The sequence below is a fragment of the Notolabrus celidotus genome, chromosome 14, assembly GCF_009762535.1.
Source record: "Notolabrus celidotus isolate fNotCel1 chromosome 14, fNotCel1.pri, whole genome shotgun sequence".
NCBI classification, from domain to species: Eukaryota; Metazoa; Chordata; class Actinopteri; order Labriformes; family Labridae; genus Notolabrus; species Notolabrus celidotus.
In genome coordinates this window covers 9845032-9871055 of record NC_048285.1, presented here as the reverse complement: position 1 = coordinate 9871055, position 26024 = coordinate 9845032, and the positions used below count along the sequence as shown (strand labels likewise).

Below are 26024 nucleotides of genomic sequence, written 5' to 3'. Positions count from 1 at the left end.
AGTCCTTGCCAACTTGAACAAAAACAACACCACAGGCTAAAGGGTAGCTGACACAAAGTGAATGATTTGAAAAGCAAACAATAATAAAATATGAAAGTGATCTAATTAGAAATTAGGTCATGGGTTTATGGTTGCTGAGTGGAACACAAAGTCTTCTCAGACTCCCTCTCATATCCAGGCCACTGCTCATTGTTCAGCAGACTACAAAACATAAGGATGAATCACGCACACACTGCCTTTCAAAATATCTCCAATCGCAACAAACTCTGAGCAAATTAGAACTTTCCTGTGCTGGATTCAGTCCCAGATTACTAAAAGCTCGTTTCCAGTCCAGGCCACAATACACTTGAGACAACTGCCCCCAACCACACACTCTTATTTACAACTAGAAAAGTGAATGAGCAATGAGCATGTTTAAAGGCACACAGTATGTAATTTTCACAGTGGGTGGTAATTAAGGGTCTTTGATGCGGTCAAAAATCTCACACACTTCCACAAACCCCCACAAAAACCCATGCCTAATCCATGCTTGTAATCATATTCAGAATCACATTACTTTAGCCAACAGAGAGCAGGTTACAGGAGAATTAACTTAAGTGGAGAGATGAAAGCAAAGGGAAAGAAAAAGAGACAGAAGATGCAGAGCCCGTCTCAGCAACCACAAGCAACACTCACTGTGGTAGAGGCTGAATAAATTCCTCAGAAGATGGTACTTGGTGGTGTAATCCCCAGCCTCGGATAATGGAGCATCGTAATCTGAAAGATAATGTGCTATCAGAACAGCAGGCTCGGGAGCCAGAGAGAGGCAGGGATGCTTCTTTCCGTGGCAAATGCTTTCACAGTGCTCCCCTATCAAAGATCTTGAGACAGCAGCGGGCTGGGATACATTTTGGGTTATCTTGACAGAAAATGGAGCCGTTTGAGGCAACAACAAAAAAAGCTGAAGGGCACTCAGAGGAGTAAACACAGGTGTGATGACTGCTGGAGGTCAGAGGTAGCCTCCCCTGCTGTGAAGCAGTTTTCAGAATTCCCTTTTTTTCTCAAAGAGGTCATAAAAATGTTACGTCCCCCAGAGGAGACTATAAAACCCATTCTACCATCTTTAATTTACCATTCCATGCATTTTATTGAGGTGATGAATTCATTAGTGAGCGCTAAATATTCAAATTTCAAGGAAGATGAAGGTCAGAGGCTTAGGAGTTAGGATAGATATGTCACATTTATCATAGATATTTCACATTTCAATCTAGTTATTTCATACATATTGATCATGTCCTAATTTGCTTATCTTATTCACATTTTTTTCAAGTACCAAAGGTTAACAGACAAACTATATTTTATAAAGGTATGAAGGTAAGGTGCAATCCTAAATTAAATATTTTCTGCAGTGGCAACAATACAGTTTAAAAAATGATTGGACAGGGGCATGTTGACCAGTGTCACGTCTTCATTGAACAACACTGTAAACATTGTTAATATGTTGCTCCAAAACCTGTGTATATTTTTCAGCATCAATGGTGCCTTCCCAGTTGTTTCAGACATCCATGCCATGTGCTCTTATGTATCCCCATACCGTCAAAGATTGCAGATGCAATGACAAACTGTTTTCATCAACAATGTTTTTTGAAAGGATTTTGAGCCCATGCAGTGATTTCCACTACAGAGTCATGTCTGCTTTTAATGCATTGATGTCCAAGAGCCCGAAGATCACAGCCATCCAGAACTGGTTTCCGGCCTTGTTCTTTCTGCACAGAGTTTTCCCCAGATCCTCTGAATCTGTTAATAATGTTATGCACCGTAGATGATGAAATCCCCAAATTCTATTCAACTTTAATATGTGGAACATTGTTCTGAAATTGCTGAACTAATTGCTCATATGGTCTCTCACAGAGTGGTGAACCTGAACCTGTTCCTAGCATTACTGACTGAGACACTCGGCTTCTCTGGAAAGCCCTTTTTATACCCAGTCAAGTAACTCTATTGCAAATTAACCAGATTAGTAGCAAGGTGTTTCTCAGCTTTTTCGATGTCTTGATGTCCCTATCACAACTTTTTTGTAACATGTTGCTGACATCATATTTAAAATGAGAATATATTTTTTCATAATGCAATACAGTTTTTCCGTTTCAACATTTGATATGTTGTCTTTGTACTATTTGCAATTTTTAAAAGGGTTCAAATGAATGAAACCATCAGTTTCTTATTTATCAACATCTTCAACACAGCATCTCAACTTTTGGGGAATAGGGGTTGTATTCTGCTCTTACAAATTCAATGTGAATAAATATTCATAATACATACCATAGCTAGTTACCATAGGTTTAGCAGCTGGTATTCCAACAGCAAATGCCCCATTCATGAAGCCAAAATTTGTCCCCCCATGGAACATGTAGAGGTTGATGGACATGTCCAGTTTAAGGATCTCTGTGACCACACGAGTCATCTCTGTCAAACAAAATGAAAAGAACAAATTAATCATTTTAAAGCATACAAGTTTATGCAATGGCTTAATCATACTTATAAGACCTGGGTGGGTACACTGAAAGACTATTTCATTCCAAGCTGGATGTTAAGACAAAGAGAAGAGAATCCTTTCAACTTCAGCCGTAACAAGGCAGAGACACTGTTTCAATTATCCTACCACCCTCAGTTCCACTTCATTTGAGACACAGACAGACCTCAGACCCACATCCTATTACAGGTTGCTATAATTCATTACAGGGTAATGCTCACGCCCATAAAAAATTACCAGCCCCCCACCACATATTGGCTACCTACATTTTGCAGGGAACCTGCCAGAGCAAGTAGTTAGGCATTCAAATTGGACTTTAGTGGTGAAATTGACTGATTTAAATCAAGGGCATGAGCCCCAGTGAATAACAATGGAGCAGGAAGAGAGACAGAGGGGCACTGGTTGCTTTCATTGTGGTGGCACTAGCACTGACTGTATGGCCACTAGCTGTGACCAACTGCAGGGCGTGTTACAGTCTGCAGAGCACTGAACTGTCAAGGACATGAATCCCCCCAGAATATTCCAGCACTCATTTCATAGCTGACACTTTCTGCATGTTGAGGGTCTGTTTTTCTTCTCCATCGTCTCACTGAGAGGAAAATCTATAAGAAAGCCTTTATCTTTTTTGAAGATTGATGTGGATGACTGTTGGGAATGACAGGGAGTTTAAAGTAAGCTTGAGGCTCTGCACTGTGTGTGTGAATTAAGATGTTTCTGAAGGCACTCGTGATGGCCATAGCAAGGTGTGTGACTTCTCTAGTATGTTAGAACAGGTGCTGTTATTTATATCAGTCCTTTACATTAGACTAAAAATAACACTCCTGGGTGTAGGTGGTCCAGGTTATATGGATGGTATGACTGATATACTGTGGAGCACATATGGGAAAGCAGCTGGCTCATTTATATTATAACAGGGCTCTTTACACTTTTAGGGCCCATATGAGCAGCAGGGGAAATTTGATGCCGCCTAAATAGTTTATGGTAAATGTATTTGTGACATGCAGTTGAAATAAATACATGATTGATTATCTATAAACCAAATTAAAATACAGAAAATGTTTTTTGTATTATTCATAAGCAAACATTTGGTGGTTGTAGCTTTAAACTTGAAAGTTTTGGTGCTTTTCTCTTTTTTTTAAAGATCCTTCTGAATGAAATATGATTGGATTATAACATCAGCTTATTACAAACAGGGTTCCCACTCTTTTCCAGAGATCATTTTCCAGGACATTTCCAGGACATTTTCATTGATGATCAAGCTGGCAAGACAGTCTAAATTTAGTTCCTAATTTAGTTCCTAAATAGTCAAATATGTTCCTCTCAGTGGAAGTCTACATTGAAAGACATGTAGTCTATTGCTATCAATGAAATCATTTCTTACATACTTAAAAATTATGGCAAATTGATAATAGAATAATGCAACCACAGATGTACAGCACTTCACTTTACTAGTGCAACCAAGTAACAATGATGGGCAACATCTCAGCTTTCTCTTTTCTCAAATAATATAAAATGAGCTAAGAAAAAAAGAAAAAAGAGCCTGCAAGCTGCCTTACTGAAATAATTAAATAATAATAATGATCAGAGGATCAGTGCATTAATGGCCTAAATAGAACTGAATGACAAATAGCCGCAAATGTTTCTCAACTCAACTCAACTCAAAATATACCTGCTTAATCATGATATTCATCCTGCTAAGTGGTCGATATAAAACAAAGCAAATGTCACGTTTTTTTTATTTGAGTTACCGTAAACTCTGAAAAAATTGCACCGGTGTAAAGACGCACTCTGTATTTGAAGATCTCTCAGAGATTTAAAAACTGTCTTCCTGCATGGCGATGTCTATTATGATCAGCGATGTCTACAACGTGAAGTTTTTGTGCAGCTGTGTCGCTCTTTTTGTTCCGTTTGTTTTCACTATCAGGAGTTTGCACTCCTACTAGCTAGAGCAGGGGTTCTCAAACTTTTTGGAGCCAGGGACCCCTTACAGGTGAGAATGTTGTCCAAGGACCCCTTCATAATTGTAACACAGATTAAGCACATTAATGATGTGTCATGATCAAAAGCTGCGGCTCTGAGAGCCGATGCTTTATAGTGAATCAGAAGAGCCGGCTCGCATCAAGAGAGAGACGACTCCCAGTTTTTTCCTTTTGCTGCTTAGCTCTGACAGTGCTCAGCCCCAGCTCTGCTCACAGCAGAACTTTGTTTTGATTGGTCAGCATGGCGGCCATGCGGCCAATCACATGTGAGGATATAGGATATAGGTGATGGAGGGGAGGCTGTGTATCCTGGCAACATCTGTTCCTTCAGAGAGAGTCTTCTTGAAGACAGGGCAAATACTCATTGAGAGGAGAAATTGGATCAACCCATCCAAACTGAGGCATCGGATTTATCTCAATGCCAACCTGCACTGAGGACATTAATAATGTTTGCTCCAGTTTGGTTCTGGTTCAGTTTGCTTGAGTTTGGTTCTGGTTCTGTTTGCTCAAGTTTGGTACTGTTTCTGTTTACTTGAGTTGGTTCTGGTTCTGTTTGATTGAGTTTGGTTCTGGTTCTGGTTGCTTTGGGTTTGGTTCTGGTTCTGTTTGCTTGAGTTCGGTTCTGGTTCAGTTCTGGTTCGGTTCTGGTATGGTTCTGGTTCGGTTCTGGTTCAGTTAGGTTCTGATTCGGTTCTGGTTCGATTCGGTTCGGTTTTGGTTCTGGTTCTGGTTCGGTTCTGGTCTGGTCTGGTCTGGTTCTGGTTCTGGTTCGGTTGTGGTTCGGTTGTGGTTCGGTTGTGGTTCGGTTCTGGTTTTGTTTGCTTGAGTTTGGTTCTGGTTCTGTTGGCTTGAATTTAGTTCTGGTTCTAACCCTAACCCTAACCCTAATCCTAATCCTTACCCTAACCCTAATCACAACCCTAACCCTAAACCTAACCCTAATCCTAATCCTAACCCTAACCCTGTTGGTTTGAATTTGGTTCTAGTTCAGTTCTGGTTGGGTTCTGGTATGGTTCTGGTTCGGTTTTGGTTCGGTTCGGTTCTGGTATGGTTCTGGTTCGGTTCTGATTCGATCCTGGTTCGGTTCTGGTTTGGTTCTGGTTCGGTTCGGTTCTGGTTCGGTTCTGGTTCGGTTCTGGTTCTGGTTCGGTTCTGGTTCGGGTCTGGTTTGGTTTGGTTTTGGTTCTGTTTGCTTGAGTTTGGTTCTGGTTCTGTTTGCTTAAATTTTGTTCTGGTTCAAACCCTAACCCTAACCCTAATCCTAACCCTAATCCTAATCCTAACCCTAACCCTAACCCTAATCCTAATCCTAACCCTAACCCTAACCCTAACCCTAATCCTAACCCTAACCCTAATCCTAACCCTAATCTTAACCCTAACCCTAATCATAATCCTAACCCTGTTTGTTTGAGTTCTGTTCTGGTTCAGTTCTGGTTCGGTTCTGGTTCGGTTCGGTTGGGTTCTGGTTCTGGTTCGGTTCTGGTTCGGTTCTGGTTCGGTTCTAGTTCGGGTCTGGTACGGTTCTGGTTCTGTTTGCTTGAGTTTGGTTCTGGTTCTGTTTGCTTGAGTTTGGTTCTGGTTCTGTTTGCTAAAATTTTGTTCTGGGTCTAACCCTAACCCTAACCCTAACCCTAACCCTAACCCTAACCCTAACCCTAACCTAACCCTAACCCTAATCCTAACCCTAACCCTAACCCCAATCCTAACCCTAACCTTAACCCTAATCCTAACCCTAACCCTAATCCCAACCCTAATCCTAACCCTAATCCTAACCCTGACCCCAACCCTAATCCTAACCCTAATCCTAGCCCTAACCCTAATCATAATCCTAACCCTGTTTTTTTTTAGTTCTGTTCTGGTTCAGTTCTGGTTCGGTTCTGGTTCGGTTCGGTTGGGTTCTGGTTCTGGTAAGGTTCTGGTAAGGTTCTGGTTCGGTTCTAGTTCGGGTCTGGTACGGTTCTGGTTCTGTTTGCTTGAGTTTGGTTCTGGTTCTGTTTGCTTGAGTTTGGTTCTGGTTCTGTTTGCTAAAATTTTGTTCTGGGTCTAACCCTAACCCTAACCCTAATCCTAACCCTAACCCTAACCCTAACCCTAACCCTAACCCTAATCCTAACCCTAATCATAATCCTAACCATAACCCTAAACCTAAACCTAACCCTAATCATAATCCTAACCATAACCCTAAACCTAAACCTAACCCTAACCCTAATCCTAACCCTAACCCCAATCCTAACCCTAACCCTAATCCTAACCCTAACCCTAACCCTAACCCTAACCCTAATCCCAACCCTAATCCTAACCCTAATCCTAACCCTAACCCTAACCCTAACCCTAACCCTAATCCTAACCCTAACCCTAATCCTAACCCTAACCCTAACCCTAATCATAATCCTAACCCTAATCATATTCCTAACCCTAATCAAAACCCTAACCCTGTTTGCTTGAGTTCGGTTCTGGTTCAGTTCTGGTTCAGTTCTGGTTCGGTTCTGGTTCGGTTCGGTTCTGTTTCGGTTCGGTTCTGTTTCGGTTCTGTTTCTGGTAAGGTTCTGGTAAGGTTCTAGTTTGGGTCTGGTTCGGTTCTGGTTCTGTTTGCTTGAGTTTGGTTCTGGTTCTGTTTGCTTGAGTTTGGTTCTGGTTCTGTTTGCTTAAATTTTGTTCTGGTTCTAACCCTAACCCTAATCCTAACCCTAACCCTAACCCTAATCCTAATCCTAATCCTAACCCTAATCCTAACCCTAACCCTAACCCTTACCCTAATCCTAATCCTAATCCTAATCCTAATCCTAACCCTAATCCTAATCCTAATCCTAATCCTTACCCTAACCCTAACCCTTACCCTAATCCTAACCCTAACCCTAATCCTAATCCTAACCCTAATCCTAATCCTAACCCTAACCCTAATCCTAACCCTAACCCTAATCCTTATTCTAACCATAACCCTAAGCCTAACCCTAATCCTAACCCTAACCCTAGGATCAGGGTAAGAATGGTTTTGTAACATAATAAATGCACAAAATTGGTCAATTATAAGTCTTCTCATAAAAACACAGTATGTAAAAGGGTTTTCAACACAAACCATTATTTTTTGCAAAGTTAAGGTAAAATATACGGCTACACAAGAGCCTGAATTAAGAGCTGTTCAGGAGTCGAAAGAGCCGGCTCTTCTTTGGGAGCCGAGTTAAAAGAGCCGGCTCTCTGAAAAGAGCCGAACTTCCCATCACTAAAGCATATGCTTACTACCATTTGCACTCTTAGTTGCCCTTAGAACTATTTGTATTGTAAAACGTATTAATGTAAATACTTCAGACCTGTACCATAGTGATAAACAGATAACACTTCAATTTGAATCAAGTAAATACCACTTGTATCCTTTAAAACAGAGGGTAATTTCATTCCTTGTGGACTCAACATGACAGCATTTATACTTTTCAAGTAATTGATCTTAAACACTTTCAAAAAATTAACAGTAGCAAGACTCACATATCCCTTCGAGCCACCAAATGGTATCATAACCATGGTGTATTTGCTGTTTTGTAATGACACAGCACAATTTTATAATTTATTAGAAATTTATTCAAATTATTTCATGGACCCCCACGCTATGGTTCGCGGACCCCCAGGGGTCCCAGGACCCCACTTTGAGAACAACTGAGCTACAGTACGGTAATTGAGCTCTCAGCCTGCAGAGAAAGTTGTGAGGCACAGACCCCCAAGCTCTCGGCCCGACTCCACTGGCCACACTATAACTTAAATATAAGACTCTTTGAATCAAAGGAGTACTCTACACGGTTAATGTACCATAAAACATAAACAATATACCCCCATTTTCTGTGAATGCATGATTATGAAGTGAAGGAGAAAAGATGTGAAAAAAGTTGTGCAGTGTCGCTGTCTTTTCCAGCACAGCGTGCACTCAACTTTCAATGAATGGGGATGTGTTTTGTTAATGGGATCAGGTCGCACACAGCCATGTTGGAATAATTTTCCAGGACTATATGTGATTTACTTTTTCTCCCATTTTCCAGGTGTTTTCCAGTACTGGAAAACTCTTCAACTGTTTTCCAGGTTTTCCAGGACGCGTGGGAACCCTGTACAAAATCCAGCTTGTCTCTGGGATATTGTGAAGGCACATTGCTCTCTTATATTCGGCCATTTTAGAGGGTAATCCATAAACCAAAACAAGTAATTAAGAGCTTATTTGAAAGTCCAAGCAAACCGTTTTCAAACCACCCATCTATTCACCATAAAGTGAGCTGAACTCTATCTTTGAGAGACATTCAGAAAAATGATTTGTAAGGTTTAGTAACCTTGGCATAAAGATGCAGTCAGTGCTGAAAATGTTATTATTTTCATTTTACAGTACATAACTTTACACCACATATCCAACTTAACTTCTCACGTAACAACTTGAAGTTGACAGCTATAGTTTCTAATTGACTAGGTATCACATATTTAACATAGAATCAGCTTTAAAATCATGACACAGATAAGTTTGATTTAATTTAAAATTATTGTTTCTTTTTATGAAGTTTTATCAACAGCATTGCCTGATACTTAATTACAAGACACCATCAGTTCTTTAAGACTGGTTTGTTTCATATTGATAATGCTGTGATACTCTTTCCGCCATTTTATAATGAAGTTCAAATAATTATATCCATACAGTACACTTTAATTTTGGTCCAAGTATATTAAGGTATTTTATTCTGATAAACTTATTTTAAACTCCTCTGATTTTTTTTTTCTAGCACTGAACATGGTTGGCTTGGTAACCAGCATTTCCCAATAGTTTTAACAATACTGTGACGAGCTGGTGAGTAGATCAATGCTTGGAGTCAGAGATCACTGAAGTCAGAGTAAACACCAGTCAGAGATCTCTGCAACAGTATTGATGCTTATGGTGTCACGTTAATCAACTGACTTTATTTTCTGCAATACACTGAAATTGTCATAAACATGCTCATCTATCAAGTAACAGACTAACTGCATCATAATTAAACTGTAGCTCAGTGGTTCCCAAAGTGGGGGTCAGGACCCCCAAAGGGTCATGAGACACCAATGAGGGGGCCAGAAGACGCCTTTCAAAAATATTTGTTTTTCTTTTTTAATAGCAGTATTTTCAATTATAGTTAAGAAATATATTATAATAGTACTCTAACTTTTTTGCTTTTCTGACCCCTGAGGTGACTATGACAGATTAACAACAACGTCATTGCTGCAAGTCAATTTAAAGCAGCAACGAAAACACAGCAATGTGTGCACATAAGTAGGTAGGCTAGTTTTTGCCGAATAGTCAAATGAAGTATCTTAGGCATTAGGTCAGTGTGAAATTCATATGCACACAGCATCCCCTTACATTTGTTCACCAAACTTGTTATGTTCACTTCCTGCAGAAGTCTAAATATGGCGATTACTTCTTCTCTGCTTCTAACATTTTTTTAAAGTTACTATAAAATAGTATTACGGTTGTTTGGTTGTTATTTTCTTTTGTTTTGTTCTCATATCTGCTTTGGGATAAGCTCATTAGCGCTTATATGCATCCGTGAGCCACCTAGAGAGGCAGCGGGGTCCTCAGTGTCTTGGGTTTTTTTTGTTTAAGGGTCGCAGGATCAAAAGATTAGGAATCCCTGCTGTGGATAAACACACTTTTTAACATTAACATTAACAGTCCCATGAGACTATGTTCCAAAATGTTTATCCAAAGTTCAAGCGACTGGTTCCTTCTGGGTTGCTACAATATTTTTAATCTGCACTGTGCAACTGACTGAAAGATGGTGAAATAAAGAGCCGATTCATGAATCAGAGACAAACAAAGATCAGGGAGACGAAGACTGCTAGTGATTAATTGTGAATAAAAATAATGTACATTTCAAATTAAATTGAAATCCTACTTTGTAAGTGTTTAATTAGGGTATATGTGTTCAGAATATTTTCCAGGTCTTTTAAAAAAACATAATTATTTTTGTGAGAAACAGTTAATGTGCTGCCTGAACCTAACAAGATACTGCAAAGTAGAATATGTTTTATGGGCAAGTAAACAATGAATCTGCCTGCTTCAATTAACTAAATGTTATTAAATACAGCCAAAAGCAAGACAACCCTCATGTGTGTGTTGTGTGTGTAGATACAGAACACTTCAATAACAAGGAAGTGGGAGACCATTAGATAAATGCGAGACCGACAAACACCTCCACCAGAGTTCAGTGGAGCCTGTCAGAATCGGTGGAGCAGATCTTCACAGAGGGGTGTTTGAAAATCTGGCCTCTGAACATCAAATACATGGCCCAGAGACAAAGCTAAGATAAAGAGACACAGACCATAGTTTTTTAATACTTGACTCACACCCTACCACACATGAAAAGCACATTAATCTCTGACAAAGTCAAAGAAGAAGAAAGAAATGACCATATGCTAAGCTTTGCATCCCACTTGCACAGAGTGGGCTCTGTGCCCTTTGTGAGACAGCCAGAGTGTATGAGTGTCTTACACTCAGTCTGGAAAATGTATCTTACCCAGCCGCCCAGAGCGGCAAGTCTTCCCTTACCTTGATTTTCTCCTGGCACAAAGACCGTTTTATTGCAGCTGAAAAAGTTTCTCTTAAGCCTTTCTTAACCTAAGGCAATAAGACTCTCTGTCTCACTCACAAGATGGGCTGTTTTGCCTTCAGAGATTCTGCATTGGCTCACAGCACAAAACCTGTCTTACCAAAGACTCAAATTGGTCAGTCTTATCGACCTACTGTACAGTGAAAGACTGCTTTCTCAGTTAAGAGTAACTCAGCACAGGCGCTGTCTCACTCTCATGTGAACACCTGACAAAGTCTTATCAGGGATACTGCAGAGCTCTCCCAAGAGAACCTGTCAACATGTCTTCAGTCTGTCTTACCCTCAGCGGGGTAAACATGATGAAGGTCCCCCCAAAGATCAAACCAGCCTGACCAGTACTCCATCACCATCTTAGGCCTCTGGGGCTAGTAGAGGAAAAGAAACAGTGTGATGTTAGAGCAGTCTGAGAAAGCAGCACACACTAAAAAAAAAAATTACTATACTTTCTGCTTCTTTCAGGAACCTGTTTCTGTGCACAAGAACAATGCTTGGATTATGGATTTATTGTTTTAAACATCAAAAATGTTTTTTCAGGTTCTTTTTTCAAATAAGCTAAGTAATTAGCCAAATATTTACATAATGTTTCAGCTCTGATTTACTTTGAGAGTCTTTTTAATGGAGAGAGAAAGCATTGCTTCTGTCTGAAAGCGTTGTGTCTCAAAGCTTTATGATTGATCAGATCAGACAAACTAGTAATGAATGCAAACAAAAATATGGATTAATTAAGAAAAACACAAACAATAAAGACCCAACACTTTGGATAGTTGAACACAAATAGAACTCACTTGTATTTCATCCAGATACTTGATTTCATCAAGAAGTTTCTGGAAATTGATGGTTTCTAGAGCTTTGGGCCAAAAAGAGTAAAACAAATAATATTACAACCAATATTTCAAACATCAAACCATCACAAATTAAATTTTTTGTCCGTAATAAATATCAGTAGTTGCACTTTAATAAGGGGTAATGTTTTCTTTGAATCACAAGAATCACAACCAGTCAGATTGTTTAGCATTCGCTCATGATTTTGGATTCACCCTACAAGGCAAGCTGCAACTTTTGAAATTGCTGCTATAAACAAAGAGGTGCTGATGCAAATCAGGGAAAAGAAAATATGTACAGATTGTATAATCAGAGTTGATTAAACTCCAAGAAGATGTTGTGTCTTGTATCTTGTGGTTATGCTGACTCATGTCTAACAGTGAGACCAAAGTCTGTCAACGTCAATGCAAGAGCAACCTTTTGATGGTATTAAACAGATAATGGTTTGTGATTCCTGTAAAGGTCCACATTAGCAGATGTGTCACAGAAAAGAAAACAAATGAGACTTTTTATTTTGCTGCATGAAACTGTAAAGTGTATGGTAAAAAAAAGTCCCTTGAACAACAAGGAATCTTTTGTGTGTATATTTTGGCTCTGCTGCAGCCGCCTGACACCAGGCATGGCTTGGCTCAGACCTCTCATTGTTTTGTGAAAACACAATACACCAACCACTGACTGTATGCGCGTGTGTTTGTGTGTGTATGCACAGTCTTGTTTGTCTGTCATCCTATCTGACAATACCTCCTTTCACTCCTCCGAGCGCTCGTCCGTCCTTGCTGTCTGAAGTCAGCAGCAGCTCTGTGATGCCCCTCGACAATAACGCCTGGAAAGAAGGGGGATTACAGAGACAACCCCACGAAAAACTGGATGTTGTTGCTCAAAAATGACTGTTGACTTTTCTTTGAAAGATAGAAAAGCGAGAGACTGAGCAAGTACAGGTAGCAGGGAGAACAAAGTATATATGCAATCTTTTCTAATGGCTGCAACTAATTAATGAAACGATTGCATCATATTTCTTACCTCCTTGATGAAAGGCATGTATGCTGTATCTTTTGCATAGGCGCCATATTCATTCTCCACTTGAACCGCGATAATTGGGCCACCCTTGGAGTACTGGGAAGTTATTGGCCAATGAACAAAGGACATATGTTAGAGGCTGCCATTGGCTCTTGACCATTGCTACACTCTACACAGCTGCATTTTCAAAACATTGTAAAATGGAAATATGATTTTGCTCAAGGATAAACTGATGAAAAGAAAATATTGCTTGGAGGACACAAGGCGATGAATTTCAGTTCGTTGGTGCACTGTACTGCTAACAAGATAATGCCAGAAGGAATCTTATGTAAATGTGAATACAAGGATTCTCTCATCAAAAAATAAATGAATAAACTAACAAACTTTGGTATTTTTTGGCACAGAACAGGATCACCTTAAAAACAGAATGACCTGAAAAGGATAAATATTTTACATAAATTCTTTAAGGAAGTGAAAATGTAATATATTCTCATTCCACTCATTACATGCAAACTAAAGTGTTTTAAGTTTTTTTTTTCCATTTTCATTCTGGTAATTCTGACCTACAGCCCAAAAAGATTCAAAATACCATATCTCAAAATATTTGAATATTTAATTTAGAGTTTAAATTTTGAGGCTGGTATCATGGCGACCTGTTCTTCAGTAACACCTCAGCAATGCCACAGGCTGATCACCTCAATGCCTCTCCCTATTAATACAGTAATTCATGTTCAAGGTGCCCATAGCCAGTATTGACTGTAAAAATGTCCATCCTCTTCAGAAGTTGGACATTTCTGTCTTATAAATGCTTTTTTTTTTTTTTTGGTAGATGTTCGAAATATTCTGATAATTTGAGATGATGGATTTCTAATTTTCCTGAGCTATCAGTCATAGAAATCAAAATCAAAACAAAAAAGTTTAAGCATGTCACTTTCAATGCAATGAATATAGAATTAATATACATATTCAATTTTTTTAGATGCATCTGTGCATTGAAAACTCAAATAATACAACTGTACATCTTATCATGCTCAAAGGTGAAATACCTGATATGGAACAACTTTCTTAATGAGCTTCTCAAAGAAGGGGTTGACTGCCTGAGTAAATCCTGGATAGGTTGTTCTTAGTTTCATGTTTTGATCCCGCAGCAGCCAACTGAAAAAGAAGAACACAAAAACATTTCAAATGTTCAAAAGAAAGAAAAATCATCTCACACATTTTTTGAGGAGCTGAGCCGTAGACACTCGCACCAACCTAAGCATGACTATCCTGCAAAGCGTGACAGAGGAAGTCATGCTTTACTGCGAATCCTTGGAACACTCTGATCTTATGATACTCAAATTCCCCAAACCTCTATCCGACGTTCCCTGATAGGAAACTTAGTACAAATGTATCTACTTTCAGTTTTCTACTGCAGCATTCACCACATCAGCTGTCTATATCTGTTTTTATTAAAGCACTCAATGTATTCATCTCTTCAGGGAAATGTGCCCAGAATATTTTCTCTCAAAAATCTTACTTAACTAAAGATCCAGTGAATATTAATGTTTTTATTCTGAGTAATATCAGTGATTAGCATGATGCATATCGTCTTTATTCATAAGATGCATTCCAATGCAAGTTGCTCCAACACACATTACAGATCTTCTGTCATTTTATGCTTCAGCTCGATCACTGAGGTCCTCGAATGCTTTCCTTTAAAATGGACCTCACGTGTCCCTGTTTTTATGCAGCCAAACTGTGGAACTCTGCCTCTGGACATCAAATTGGTGAGCTCTCTGGGTGTTTTTAAAAGTAAACTAAAGACCTGCTTGTTTAATCTGACTTTTATTTGGAGTAATTCCTTTTAGCCTTGGATGGGATTCTTTTTACCATTGTTTCAAAAACATGTATTTATTACTAGTATTTATTTGATCTTTTTCATCTTCCACTGATTTTGAATTTAGTTTGCCACCTTTACATATTTTACAATTTTACTGTATTGATTTGATTTGACTTTGATTAACTACCATCAACTTATTTTGTTTTAGTCTTTTATTATTTTACCCATTTCTGTTATTTTCTGTCCCTCTGTTCTTCCATGAAGTACTTTGAAAGGTCAACGTTCTACATAGATAAAGTTGAGTTGAGTAGAGAAAATAACTTCATCATATACACCACTGCTTCCCAACTGGTGGTATATATAATGTGAAAGGGGGGGGGGGTACAAGGCTTTGTCTGTGCTGGGATTTTTGATATATTGACTTAAATCATGATAACACACTTCCTGGAAACTGTCTGAAGGTAAAACAGGGTAAAATAAAACTTTTTTTTTGCCTCACTTCTTTTGGTTCCACTATTTGTGTAGGTATCTGATGGGATATTAAATATATCAAAATATACAAATGTAAGAAATGTGAAGCCCATAACAGAAAAAGGGAAATGTATCATTGATTAAGCTTCGACTGTGACCAATTAAACAGGATGTTTATTTTTGACAGCAATACATCCCTTTCACCTTCTCACCTTTTCTTAGTTACAAATGGGGAAGTAGGGAGGGTGATCTATACCAAGGGTTCCCAAATTGTGGGTCGGGACCATCGTGAGATGTCTTCAAGAATGTGTTTTTTTTAAGTTATCTAAAAAATAGTACATTTTACCCATTATAGTAAAAAATATCGACGAAATTAGTAGAACAAAACAAAACCTTGGAAATAGAAAATGTAATTTGATATCTGCCTTTCTTTTTGCCAGATGACTCCTAAGTTTAAGGTTAATGAACAGTTAATGATCTAAAGCATCAGTAGCAGTAGGTTAATTCATAACAGCACAGGAAACACAGCCACATGCTCATATAGGTAGGCTAATTTTCTGAAGACCAGCTAAATGAAGCCACATTAAATCACTTTGAGGGACAGTGGGGGTTGTGAGTCTTTGGCACCTATATTTTGGGGGTTACAGGCAGAAAAGTTTGGGAACCCCTGATCTATACAATGCTGCAATATGATCTTATCTGAGATGATCTGATGTTTGTTGTGCCTTATTAGGCAACACATGGTAGAGCCAGAAAACTAAAAACGATCAAAATAACAAAACCATGAATCACTTCCATGAGTTGAATGGATTCAGCCTGCAGCAAAGATTCTGCTAACAAACAGATTACCTGACTGAACAAATCATTTCCAAGCCAATTTAAGGGATTAATCTTGCAACCCACTGGCTATTTTTAAATTATGCATCTCAATGTTAATAGAGCTGTATAGCTCACACACTGAGGTAGAACTTGGCTGTGGCTCTGACTTTTACCTGGGCAGACCTCCTAGATCCCACTCTGCACAGATGTATGGCCCTGGACGCAGAATCACCCAGAGGCCCAGGCTGGCTGCCAGACGGAGGTAGGCTCTGGGAAACACACAAAATGTGCCAGAAATAGAGTCCATCAATACCAATACATGTACCAATTTATAAGTCTCCTACTTTTGATATCATGTGGAGACTGATTATTAATATTGTCAATTCAAAATCAAGCTGATATTCAAACCTAATGGTACATCAATTAATCTGAAACATTTTACTCAATTAATCTTTTATATCTAGGCATCACATTCCCATCTACAATGACATCCAAGCAAGCAACACATCTGCTGGATCAAAGCCATCGTTATCAATAAATCAAGAATCAATGATACTATGCAAGGGCACGACTAATTAATCATAAACCCTTCTTAAGGGTAAACCAACACCTCCTCAGCTGTATCACATGATTCAACAAGATGGAAAACTGAGCCCTTTTGCAATGCAACAGTACCACCTGCAGGGTTCAGAGTGCATGTTTTCCTGTCAGTCTCATCTTCATCTTTCCTTACTCTAGATCCAGCTGATCCTCAAAGTTGAACACCCCTCGCTCAGGCTCATGAAGATTCCAAGGCACATACCTGAAAAAAGAGATGACATTTTTTATGCACTGAATGCATATTAATGGTGTTGAATTTGTTTGTATAAGAGTGTGTTTCTGTGAAGAAAAAAAAAGGTAAAAAAAAAAAGAAAGGTTCTCTTAAAAGCACTTCATCATCTTCAAGTCCCAGAAACCTTTAATCTATGTTGCTTAACTTTCATTTGACCTGCGGATGATCTCTTCCACCAAAACAAACGACACTGCTTACTGTAGAGCTTGATTTGAGTATTTAATAGTGTGAGTTGCAGTGGGAGCTTACGTTGTGAGAGTGTTGAGACCACAGGCCCTCATCTTCAGCAGACGGTCCTCCCAGTAGGCTCTGGGGACTCGGAAGTAGTGGATAGAGCCACCCAGGATGCGGAGGGGTTTTCCCTCCAGAGTGAACTGAGATGAGTTGGCCCTCAAGCCTTCCACACGGGCCATTCTACTTGATTCAGGGCGATCCCTGGGGGATAAAATACAGCTTAGAAGTGAATAACACACTTAGTGAATCTGTGTAAGTGATCTTAAACAAATAAATATATTAGAAACACATTCACACAGGCTTGTGAATGGATATTCTCTTGAGCACAATCTTATAACCAACTGAATTTTCCTTACAGAAAGCATGGTGGCTAAAGGTAGCATTTATGGCAGGGTGTCCTTCATGCATTATCACTTTATCTGAATGCAATCCTAACAGGAGATGCACTATCTGGGACAAAGGACATTTGTGAACCAATAGGAAAAGACCTGTTCTTTGTCATTTTGCAGGGTCAGTAATGGATGACTGTTCTTAAACCACCTGACTGTAGTAATTAGGAATGTAACAGACATGTTGATACGCCAGCATTATGATAATGCAACAGTCTAAACTCATTCTGAGCAGCTGTGATAAAAATTGCATAGAGATAAAGTGGTGATTTGGAACACCTCTAAACCAGAAAGTGGGGACAAACAGTGACAGGTAATATAACTTATTGCTACATGTCATGTCCAGTGTCAGCAAGCCTTATCATGTAATGGTTCACTTGGTTGGATTATTCAGCAAGTTGCTAGATATACAGTCTGTTTCAACATCAAGCAAGAACATGTAAGCAAAGGGCAGCAGGAGCTTTATCAACACACCAAGCTGAGCACTTTGAGTCTGCGGGCGGGGTGTTCATGCAGACATACACTTTCACGCATGACTCTTGTTATCAGACGACGACTGGTTAGAAGTTTTCTTCTGGGTTATGTTGAATTATTTATTTTACGTGTGCCCCTTACCTTGTAAAGTGGTATGCAATAACTAATCCGATAGCAATGAGCAAAAGAAGATATCTTTGCTTCAGTGAGAGACGAATACCAAGTCCAGACTGCATGTCCATTTGTAGTAACACGACTCAGGTTGCAGCTCTCTACATGTCTCGTGTTTTAGACACAAATTAAAGTCAGCTTTCTTCTGAAACTCCACTTTGCCGCTTTAATCGACCTTCCACAGTTGGAGTAAGTATGTCACGCAACATTTTACTAAACTAGTTTCGGAAAGTGTCAAAAATGACATAAGGTATCAGTAAAGTAGTTTTCCCATGACGGCGACATATTCGATACTTCCGGATTTCATAAATCAACCAACGGAACTGCAGTAAGAGTTTGCGTGAGTAGGATTGGTGTAAATTATGTTTGTATAAAGTCGCGTGTCTTAGTTATGCTGCAGAGACTCAGCACACACACACACACACACGCGCGGGGCGTAAACAGAGTACAAGGGACTGTCGCAGAATTACAATGCAGCACAAAAAAGAAGAAAAAAAAAAGGAAGTAATTTGTTCTTACTTGCAACAAAAAAAATATTGCAACACCTTCAAAAAGAAATTGATATAGGTATCAGAACGTTTTTAATGTTTGAGTTTAAAGGAAAAATAAATAGTTTTATCCATACTTTTAGCACCTCCACCTGTACAAAAAAAACAAACCTATGGCCACAATAACCCACTTTTCATTGTTCTTGTTTTATGTAGAATAAAACTCTGGACTCAACTCAACTCAACTCAACTCAACTTTATATCGCACCTTTCATACATATAAACATGCAGCCCAAAGTGCTTCACAGAATAACAGAGACAGAAAACAACATCAATGGTAAGAATATAAAAGGCATGATTATAAATAAAATACTTAAAAATAAAATAAAATCAATACAGTAAAATTGATAAAATAAGTAATAGTGGAAAGAAAAGTTAAAAATAAGGTAGCGTTGACAAGATTCAGATGGATACAAGAAATATATAGATAAATAAATAGTTAAATAATATAAATAAATGTTAAAGCAATGATTAAAATGATAATGGTTAAAATAATAAAAATAATAATGTAGTCAAGGCTAAAAATAAATTACTCCAAATTAAAAGCTAGATTAAAAGGGTACGTAAGTCTTAAGTTTACTTTTAAAAACACCCAGAGAGCTCGCTGTTTTGATGTCCAGAGGCAGAGAATCAGTAAGACCTCATCTCTCTCTCTCTCTCCCCACACTGAGCGCTGCAAAGGGAGTTAGGACGAGGATGGACAGAGCACTGTTATATTTTTGTTCTGGAACAACAATAGTTTCCCTTATACAAAGGGTTGGAGGCCTCACAGCACTATCCACCCTTCAAATGGTTCCTGGCAAGCTCAGCATCAACATACAGCTTTGGCGCTGCAGTACAGGTTTCCTTCAGTAGGCTATTCAATTTTGGACTATTGGGTTGAGTCTTGGTAAGTTTTTACCTATCTCTTGTCATTTATTTAAAAAGTAAATGAAGCCTACCTTAGTGGCATTTGCAGAGTATTGTTACAGCAATACAACACTTTGATAAATTGTGTCCTGCTTTTAAAATCTGCTTAAGTGATTGTAAATTGTTTCTATCAGACATCCTCCTGAAGTAAGAAGAATGGGCACTTTGGAGGGTCTGAGGGACAACTCTTCTCACTTTACTCTGGAGGGACAGCCCTTTCGCATCCTTGGTGGCTCTATCCATTACTTCCGAGTCCCCAGAGCCTACTGGGAGGACCGTCTCCTGAAGATGAGGGCCTGTGGCCTCAACACTCTCACAACGTAAGGACCCCAATGCAACTTGACTTGAGTGTTCTCTTAGTGAGGATCAAATCCCTTTAATATTGGATCAAAAAGTGTGTTTAATACAGTTGTCCATCTAATATAGACAAATTGGATGCCATGATTTTAAATGCCACTATTTCTAAAGTTAAAAAGAATTTCTTTCTTACTATCAGATACGTGCCATGGAATCTGCATGAGCCCGAGAGAGGATTATACAACTTTCAGGACCAGCTGGACCTGAAGTTAGGCTTCCATACCCTTCTTCTTTCTCTAAATTGTTTAATATTTCTCAAAGACCAGCAGAGTAGTTAATTGAATAAATAAGTTTTTTTTTTACATTTTCAGGGCCTTTGTCACTTTAGCATCAGATCTGGGTCTGTGGGTGATCCTGCGCCCTGGACCTTACATCTGTGCTGAATGGGACTTGGGTGGGTTGCCAAGGTACCATCTGCCTTGTCCTTTAAAATAGCCTACAACCATGCAATAGCAGAAGGCCACCTTAACTTTTATCTTGTTTCCTACAGCTGGTTATTGCAAGACAAAGGAATGCACCTGAGGACAACTTATCCTGGATTTGTAGATGCTGTCAACCAGTACTTTGACAAGCTAGTCTCAGTTGTCAAGCCTCTGATGGTGAGACAAACTACATTTGTTTGTGTCATAGTATTTAATTCAGAGCACCTCATGGAAGAATTACTGACGCTATCAGTGAGATGAGCATTTTTTCCCCTCTATTGCTTAAACAGTTTGAAAATGGAGGCCCAGTCATTGCAGTTCAAGTTGAGAACGAGTATGGATCATATGCCAAAGATGAGGAATACATGCCGTTCATAAAAAATGTGAGTCTGTAATTGATTTTGACAGGATCTTTCAAAATACATTGTAATGAAGTCAGTTGAGCATACTGTGCAAATAAGATTTGTTGTTCATTTCTGCAGTGTCTTGAATCCAGAGGCATCAAGGAGCTCCTGCTGACTTCTGACAACTGGGAGGGCTTGAGATACGGAGGGATTGAGGGAGGTAATGACGATAACTCAATCCTGGGGAATTTATCCTGTCCTTTCTTCATTTAAGGCTGTTAAATTATTATTTTCATTGTTTGACTTTGTCCTTCTCATGCTCTGAATATTACTCCTTTTAGTTCTAAAAACAATAAACCTTCAGAGATTGTCATTCGGAGCCATCCACCACTTAGCTGACATGCAGGTAGGCTCATGTAGGGTGGCTTTCACTTTTTACTTGTAACAGGAAAAAGGTCCAAATTATTTATTTCTGCTGTAATGTTTGAAAGAAATATCTAAAAACCCAAGTTAAAGTCACATACTATTGCAGTCTCACCAAAGCTTTGTTGTGGCTCTTCAGTAACAGCAGAGTGGGAGATGTCTTAAAGGCAGGCCTGTGTTCTTGTGTAGCCTCAGAAACCTCTCATGGTGATGGAGTACTGGTCTGGGTGGTTTGATGTCTGGGGAGAACATCACCACGTGTTCCACGCTGAAGGTAAGAACATTATTTTTGATGTAGCTGATTAGTTCAGGTATTTTTAGAGTGAGACATCACTGCTTAGTGCTCTAGAGCTTACTTTGTGTGATCTGTCTACATATTATTTTATTGTTCACAGACATGGTAGCTGTTGTGTCAGAGATCCTGGAGAGAGGTGTCTCCATTAATCTCTACATGTTCCATGGGGGAACTAGCTTTGGCTTCATGAATGGAGCGATAGGCTTGGGTACCTACAAACCCCAGGTCACCAGTTATGGTCCGTATGAACAACCTATAGAGCTCAAAAACCAAAGTCAGCTTCTGATGAATATGATTCTCCTTTACAAAAGCAGTACCTCTGACCATTATCTTAAATGTTCTCTCTCTAGATTATGATGCTCCACTGTCTGAGGCAGGAGATTGCACTCAAAAATATCACCTACTGAGAAATGTATTCAGCCAGTATCACTGTAAAGACTCTTAAATTGATTACATAACAAACTGTATGACAAACTGACATTCATGATTACTGTATCGTTCAAAGTAACTGAATCTGTCATGGTTAGCAGCAGTAGTTAAACGTTTCTGCTTACTTGTGTTGCAGCTGAGCGTCTCCCTGAAGTGCCCTCCCCTACTGAGCGAACAGCATATGACACAGTCGTCATCCAGCAGCACCTTTCGCTCTGGGACAGCCTGCCCTTCACTGACAAGGTGAACTACACATGACAAACACCCTTGTGTATGACAGATGATTGTATGATCTTCAGAATCTACTCCAACTTGACTCAGAGCCAGATAGATAGAAAAGGGCCCCATGGAATGAAAGCTAAATGTGAGAAAAGATGTTTCTGTTATCAGTCTGTGTCTTGCTTTTCTATCTCGGATTGTGAGTGCAGCAGCAAGCAGCTTCTGTTCTTGACAGATGTCTCACAATAGGCAGCTGGGTTTGGTCATACATCAAGGTGTCAAAACACCTGCTTTTTTCTCATCAGTGATCAAGCTTCTCCCTGTTTGCAAAATTGCATAGGAACAGATTGCATTTCATTGTCTTCAGGGGTCTGCTATTTACTCCATCCTGGAGGTTTTGTTCATCAAATCATAATGTCAATAGTAGTGGGTTGTTTGCTATTCATCTAGCCATACAGGTCAGACAGGCCAGTGAACATGGAGAATCTCCCTGTCAACAATAACAATGGTCAGTCGTATGGTTACACTCTGTATGAAACAACCATCACCTGTGGAGAAACTCTCAACTCCAGGAATGGCATCAGAGACCGAGCGCTGGTGAGGACATGCAGACTGAAACACAGACAGACACATAAAAATGACCTATTGAGTTGATAGTGTGAACTTACATGTCATTTGTCTTCTTACTCCTGTCCTGCACTGTGTCTTGTAATCCTCTTTAGGTTTTTGTGGACAGACAATATGTTGGTTGTTTGGACTACAAGACTCAAGAGCTCATACTCCCTGAAGGCACGGTACTGAGTTTTGTATGGTCATTTTGTGGTATTGTTTCTCACTCGTGTCATTTTAATAGCCCCTTCCCTTAGCTCCTTGCATGCATGCATATTGAAATCACTTATTCAAGATAAAGTCAATGTACAATTAAATAACTCAGACTAGCATTGACTGGCAAAGTCAAAATAATCATTGGAATATGTGAAATTTTAGTTTGCACTGTGATAACTTTATGAAATGACTGAAATCCAGATGTCACACATAATTTTTGCATCTAAGGGAGAGAGGACGTTGAGCTTACTTGTGGAGAATTGTGGGAGAGTGAATTATGGAAAAGCTCTGGATGAACAACGCAAAGGTATTTTTTTGTTTTATAGTCCTATGCATTGACTAATAGGAGTTTAATTTATTTGTTTGTTTCTTTAGCCCTTATACTTGTCCTCTGTTTTGTAAGTTGCCACAGGGATGCACTTGTGTGTGTGTGCGCACATCAAAAAGCCTTTGAGTACGTTGCTAGTGCACAGAAACATACACTACTAGTCATAAGTTTGGAAACACTTTCTCATTCAAGAGTTTGTATCTATTTTAATTGTTTGAAACACTGTAGATTAATACAGAAGAAATTAAAACTATGAAAGAACATATATGGAATTATTTAATTAACTGCTTCATGAAGTAGTCTCCTGGAATGGTTTCTAATCAACATGAGCCTTGTCAAGAGTTCATTTGTAGAATTAGTTGCCTTCTTAATGTGTTTGAGACTATGGTTTGAGACCATCAGGTGTGTTGTTCAGAGGTAGGCTTAGCACACAATGGATAGCCCTATTTGACGACTGTTGTAATCCATATTCTGGCAAAACCATATTATTTCATAGTTCTGATGTCTTCAGTATTCATCTACAATGTCGAAAATAATTAAAATAAATAAAAACCATTGAATGAGAAGGTGTCTCCAAACTTTTGACTGGTAGTGTATACATCCTAGTATCTCTGCCCTGATATTTTTGCCTCATTTTTAATGACAGGTATTGTGGGAGACATTTGGTTGAATCTCACTCCCCTGAGAGGATTCACCATCTTCTGCTTGGACATGAAACCTGGATTTATGAAGAGGTTGGTTAAGCTTTATTAGATTTTTCATTTGTTTACGTTTCCCCAAATAGAGAACTTGAAAGAAGGGGGTCGTGGTTTGGGAGACTAACACAACACTGCACTCAGCTAATTACCACCAGCTGATTGCCACCAGCTGGGGGAGAACATCACAGGTGCTTCCAATAACTGCTGATTAGTGAAGCAACCTGTGACCCAGAGTCAGGTCTCTGTTCCAGAAAAGAAAACGTTTATTTCATCTAATTTAAGGGTGTTTTATCTGTCCATAACACATTTTATGAAAATTACCTCACCAATAGAATTTTTTATTGACTTTAAAGGTCATTTTTTGTGAATAAAAAGGGTTGATTCAAATTAAATACTGCTTAGACACAGACCTTGCTTACGCACCATGCAAATAAATTCCATACTGATGTGAAATTGTGCTGCTCTATATAGCCAGATTAATTACATTACATTATAGTACTTATCATTCTACTTTATTATATTGCAAAAAGAGCTCTCATAAGCACATTAATATCATAATTCATACACCACGGTTTTCCGAATCTTACATCCTGATTGTATTAGCTTATTACAAACACAGTGTACACTTCAAATAAATGTTTGATTCTGTTTTAGATTAATAAGTTCAGGTCAGTGGAAGTCGGACCTCAAGTCGTCCTCCGTTCCAGGATTTTTTCTGGCCAGACTGCATGTGAATGGTCCTCCTAAAGACACCTTCATCAAACTCCCTGTGAGTAGGACAGCCGACCATTTTTTATGGAAAACCTTCAGAGCCAAGAAATATTCCAACACTGCGCTACTTTTTCTTTTACTCAAATAAGCCTATAGCACACAGAAAATACACGTGTTACATGATTAATTGCCACCTTTTGCATAATATTGATTTGCTGATCATAAAAGTTTCTCTTTTTGCAGGGTTGGGGAAAAGGTGTAGTTTTTGTCAATGGACAGAACCTTGGACGTCATTGGTTCATTGGTCCCCAACATTTCCTTTATCTCCCAGGACCTTGGCTCAGACGTGGAGAGAATGAGGTATACATATTAACACATTCAAAATTGAGATAATACTTATTTTTAACTCAAGCTAAATTAATCTTTGCTGTTTTTTTTATGTTAATTTTTTGGCAGACTTTTTAAATAGCCTGTAATATTTTATGTATTATGTTCTCTTTCAGATTATTGTCTTTGAAGAACAAAAGGCAGATGTCAAAATACTGTTTGCTGAAAACCCTGATCATGGGAGGACAATTGATGTTTACAAACTCCCTTTTTGCTCACTGCTTTGAAATAAGATAACACATGCACTTGTAAAACGACTTTATGTGTGAATGATTTTAAGTTATCGTTTCACTACCATAATATTATTTACTGTGTTTGAACCGCAGCATGAATATTGGAAGTTTTTCATATATTCCCTCATCTTGCATCCTACTTTGTTGCCTTGCATTTAACAGTACACTGAGCATTTCAATAAATCTGATATGCTTCAGTATGAACTTTGCTCTGATTACGACGTTTGAACTCTTAAAAAATATGATACGCCCCTGTGAGCTCCTCATTGGTCCAGATGCATGTCCTTTAAACTACGTTTATTCACAAATGACAACACTCACACACAGCCTGTCAATTCAGCCGGAAACAGGGGCCAGAATACGGATGTTATCATTTTGTTTCCTTCACAATAAAGGGTTAGCGTTGTTGAGTGGTGAGGAGAAAAAAAATAAAGCCTAAGCTTATTTGAGTATGTATTCATATTGTGTTCAATTGTCATTGAATTCATAAATACTGCTGTGTGCAGTGGTGGTAATAATTTGACAGAGAAACTTCCACTTGTATTGGAGTAATATTTGACCTGGAGTATCTATACTTGGACTTCAGTCATGAAGCGGTGTACTTTGTCCACTAGTGCTGGGCTATACCACACGTTTATGATTCGATATGTTACAGAATACTTTTATGTCAATGTATTCAACACCCGATACTGATGCCGATCCTTTCAGTGATTTAAAACAAATAATAAAATGCAACGCTTGAAAGACAA

At 38.8% G+C, this 26024-nt stretch overlaps 2 protein-coding genes across 3 annotated transcripts in view; one reads left to right on the top strand and one right to left on the bottom strand.

Moving 5' to 3' along the window:
• Positions 1-18583, bottom strand: part of LOC117825383 (beta-galactosidase-1-like protein 2) — a 27038-nt gene extending 8455 nt beyond the window's left edge. The window contains exons 1-11 of the mRNA XM_034701204.1: positions 18118-18583; positions 17129-17314; positions 16781-16849; positions 16221-16316; positions 13982-14090; positions 12939-13031; positions 12660-12741; positions 11882-11943; positions 11377-11461; positions 2302-2445; positions 676-756 (exon numbers count right to left, since the gene is read on the bottom strand). Of these exons, the coding sequence (XP_034557095.1) occupies positions 676-756; positions 2302-2445; positions 11377-11461; positions 11882-11943; positions 12660-12741; positions 12939-13031; positions 13982-14090; positions 16221-16316; positions 16781-16849; positions 17129-17314; positions 18118-18218 (1108 nt within the window). The 5' untranslated portion in view covers positions 18219-18583. The remainder of the gene's footprint in view (positions 1-675; positions 757-2301; positions 2446-11376; positions 11462-11881; positions 11944-12659; positions 12742-12938; positions 13032-13981; positions 14091-16220; positions 16317-16780; positions 16850-17128; positions 17315-18117) is intronic.
• On the top strand, positions 17994-26024 carry glb1l2 (galactosidase beta 1 like 2). 2 transcript variants are annotated; one of them, XM_034701205.1, is made up of 20 exons: positions 17994-18336; positions 19451-19584; positions 19739-19924; positions 20101-20169; positions 20273-20368; positions 20452-20560; positions 20674-20766; positions 20866-20947; positions 21069-21133; positions 21340-21424; positions 21546-21683; positions 21796-21876; positions 22011-22117; positions 22544-22690; positions 22816-22887; positions 23147-23225; positions 23893-23980; positions 24599-24713; positions 24899-25015; positions 25159-26024. In XM_034701205.1, exons 3-20 carry the CDS (start codon positions 19761-19763, stop codon positions 25267-25269), a joined length of 1818 nt encoding a protein of 605 aa, XP_034557096.1. In that variant the 5' UTR covers positions 17994-18336; positions 19451-19584; positions 19739-19760; the 3' UTR covers positions 25270-26024. The 2 variants fall into 2 exon arrangements, with proteins under 2 accessions (XP_034557096.1, XP_034557097.1); XM_034701206.1 differs by lacking the exon at positions 19451-19584.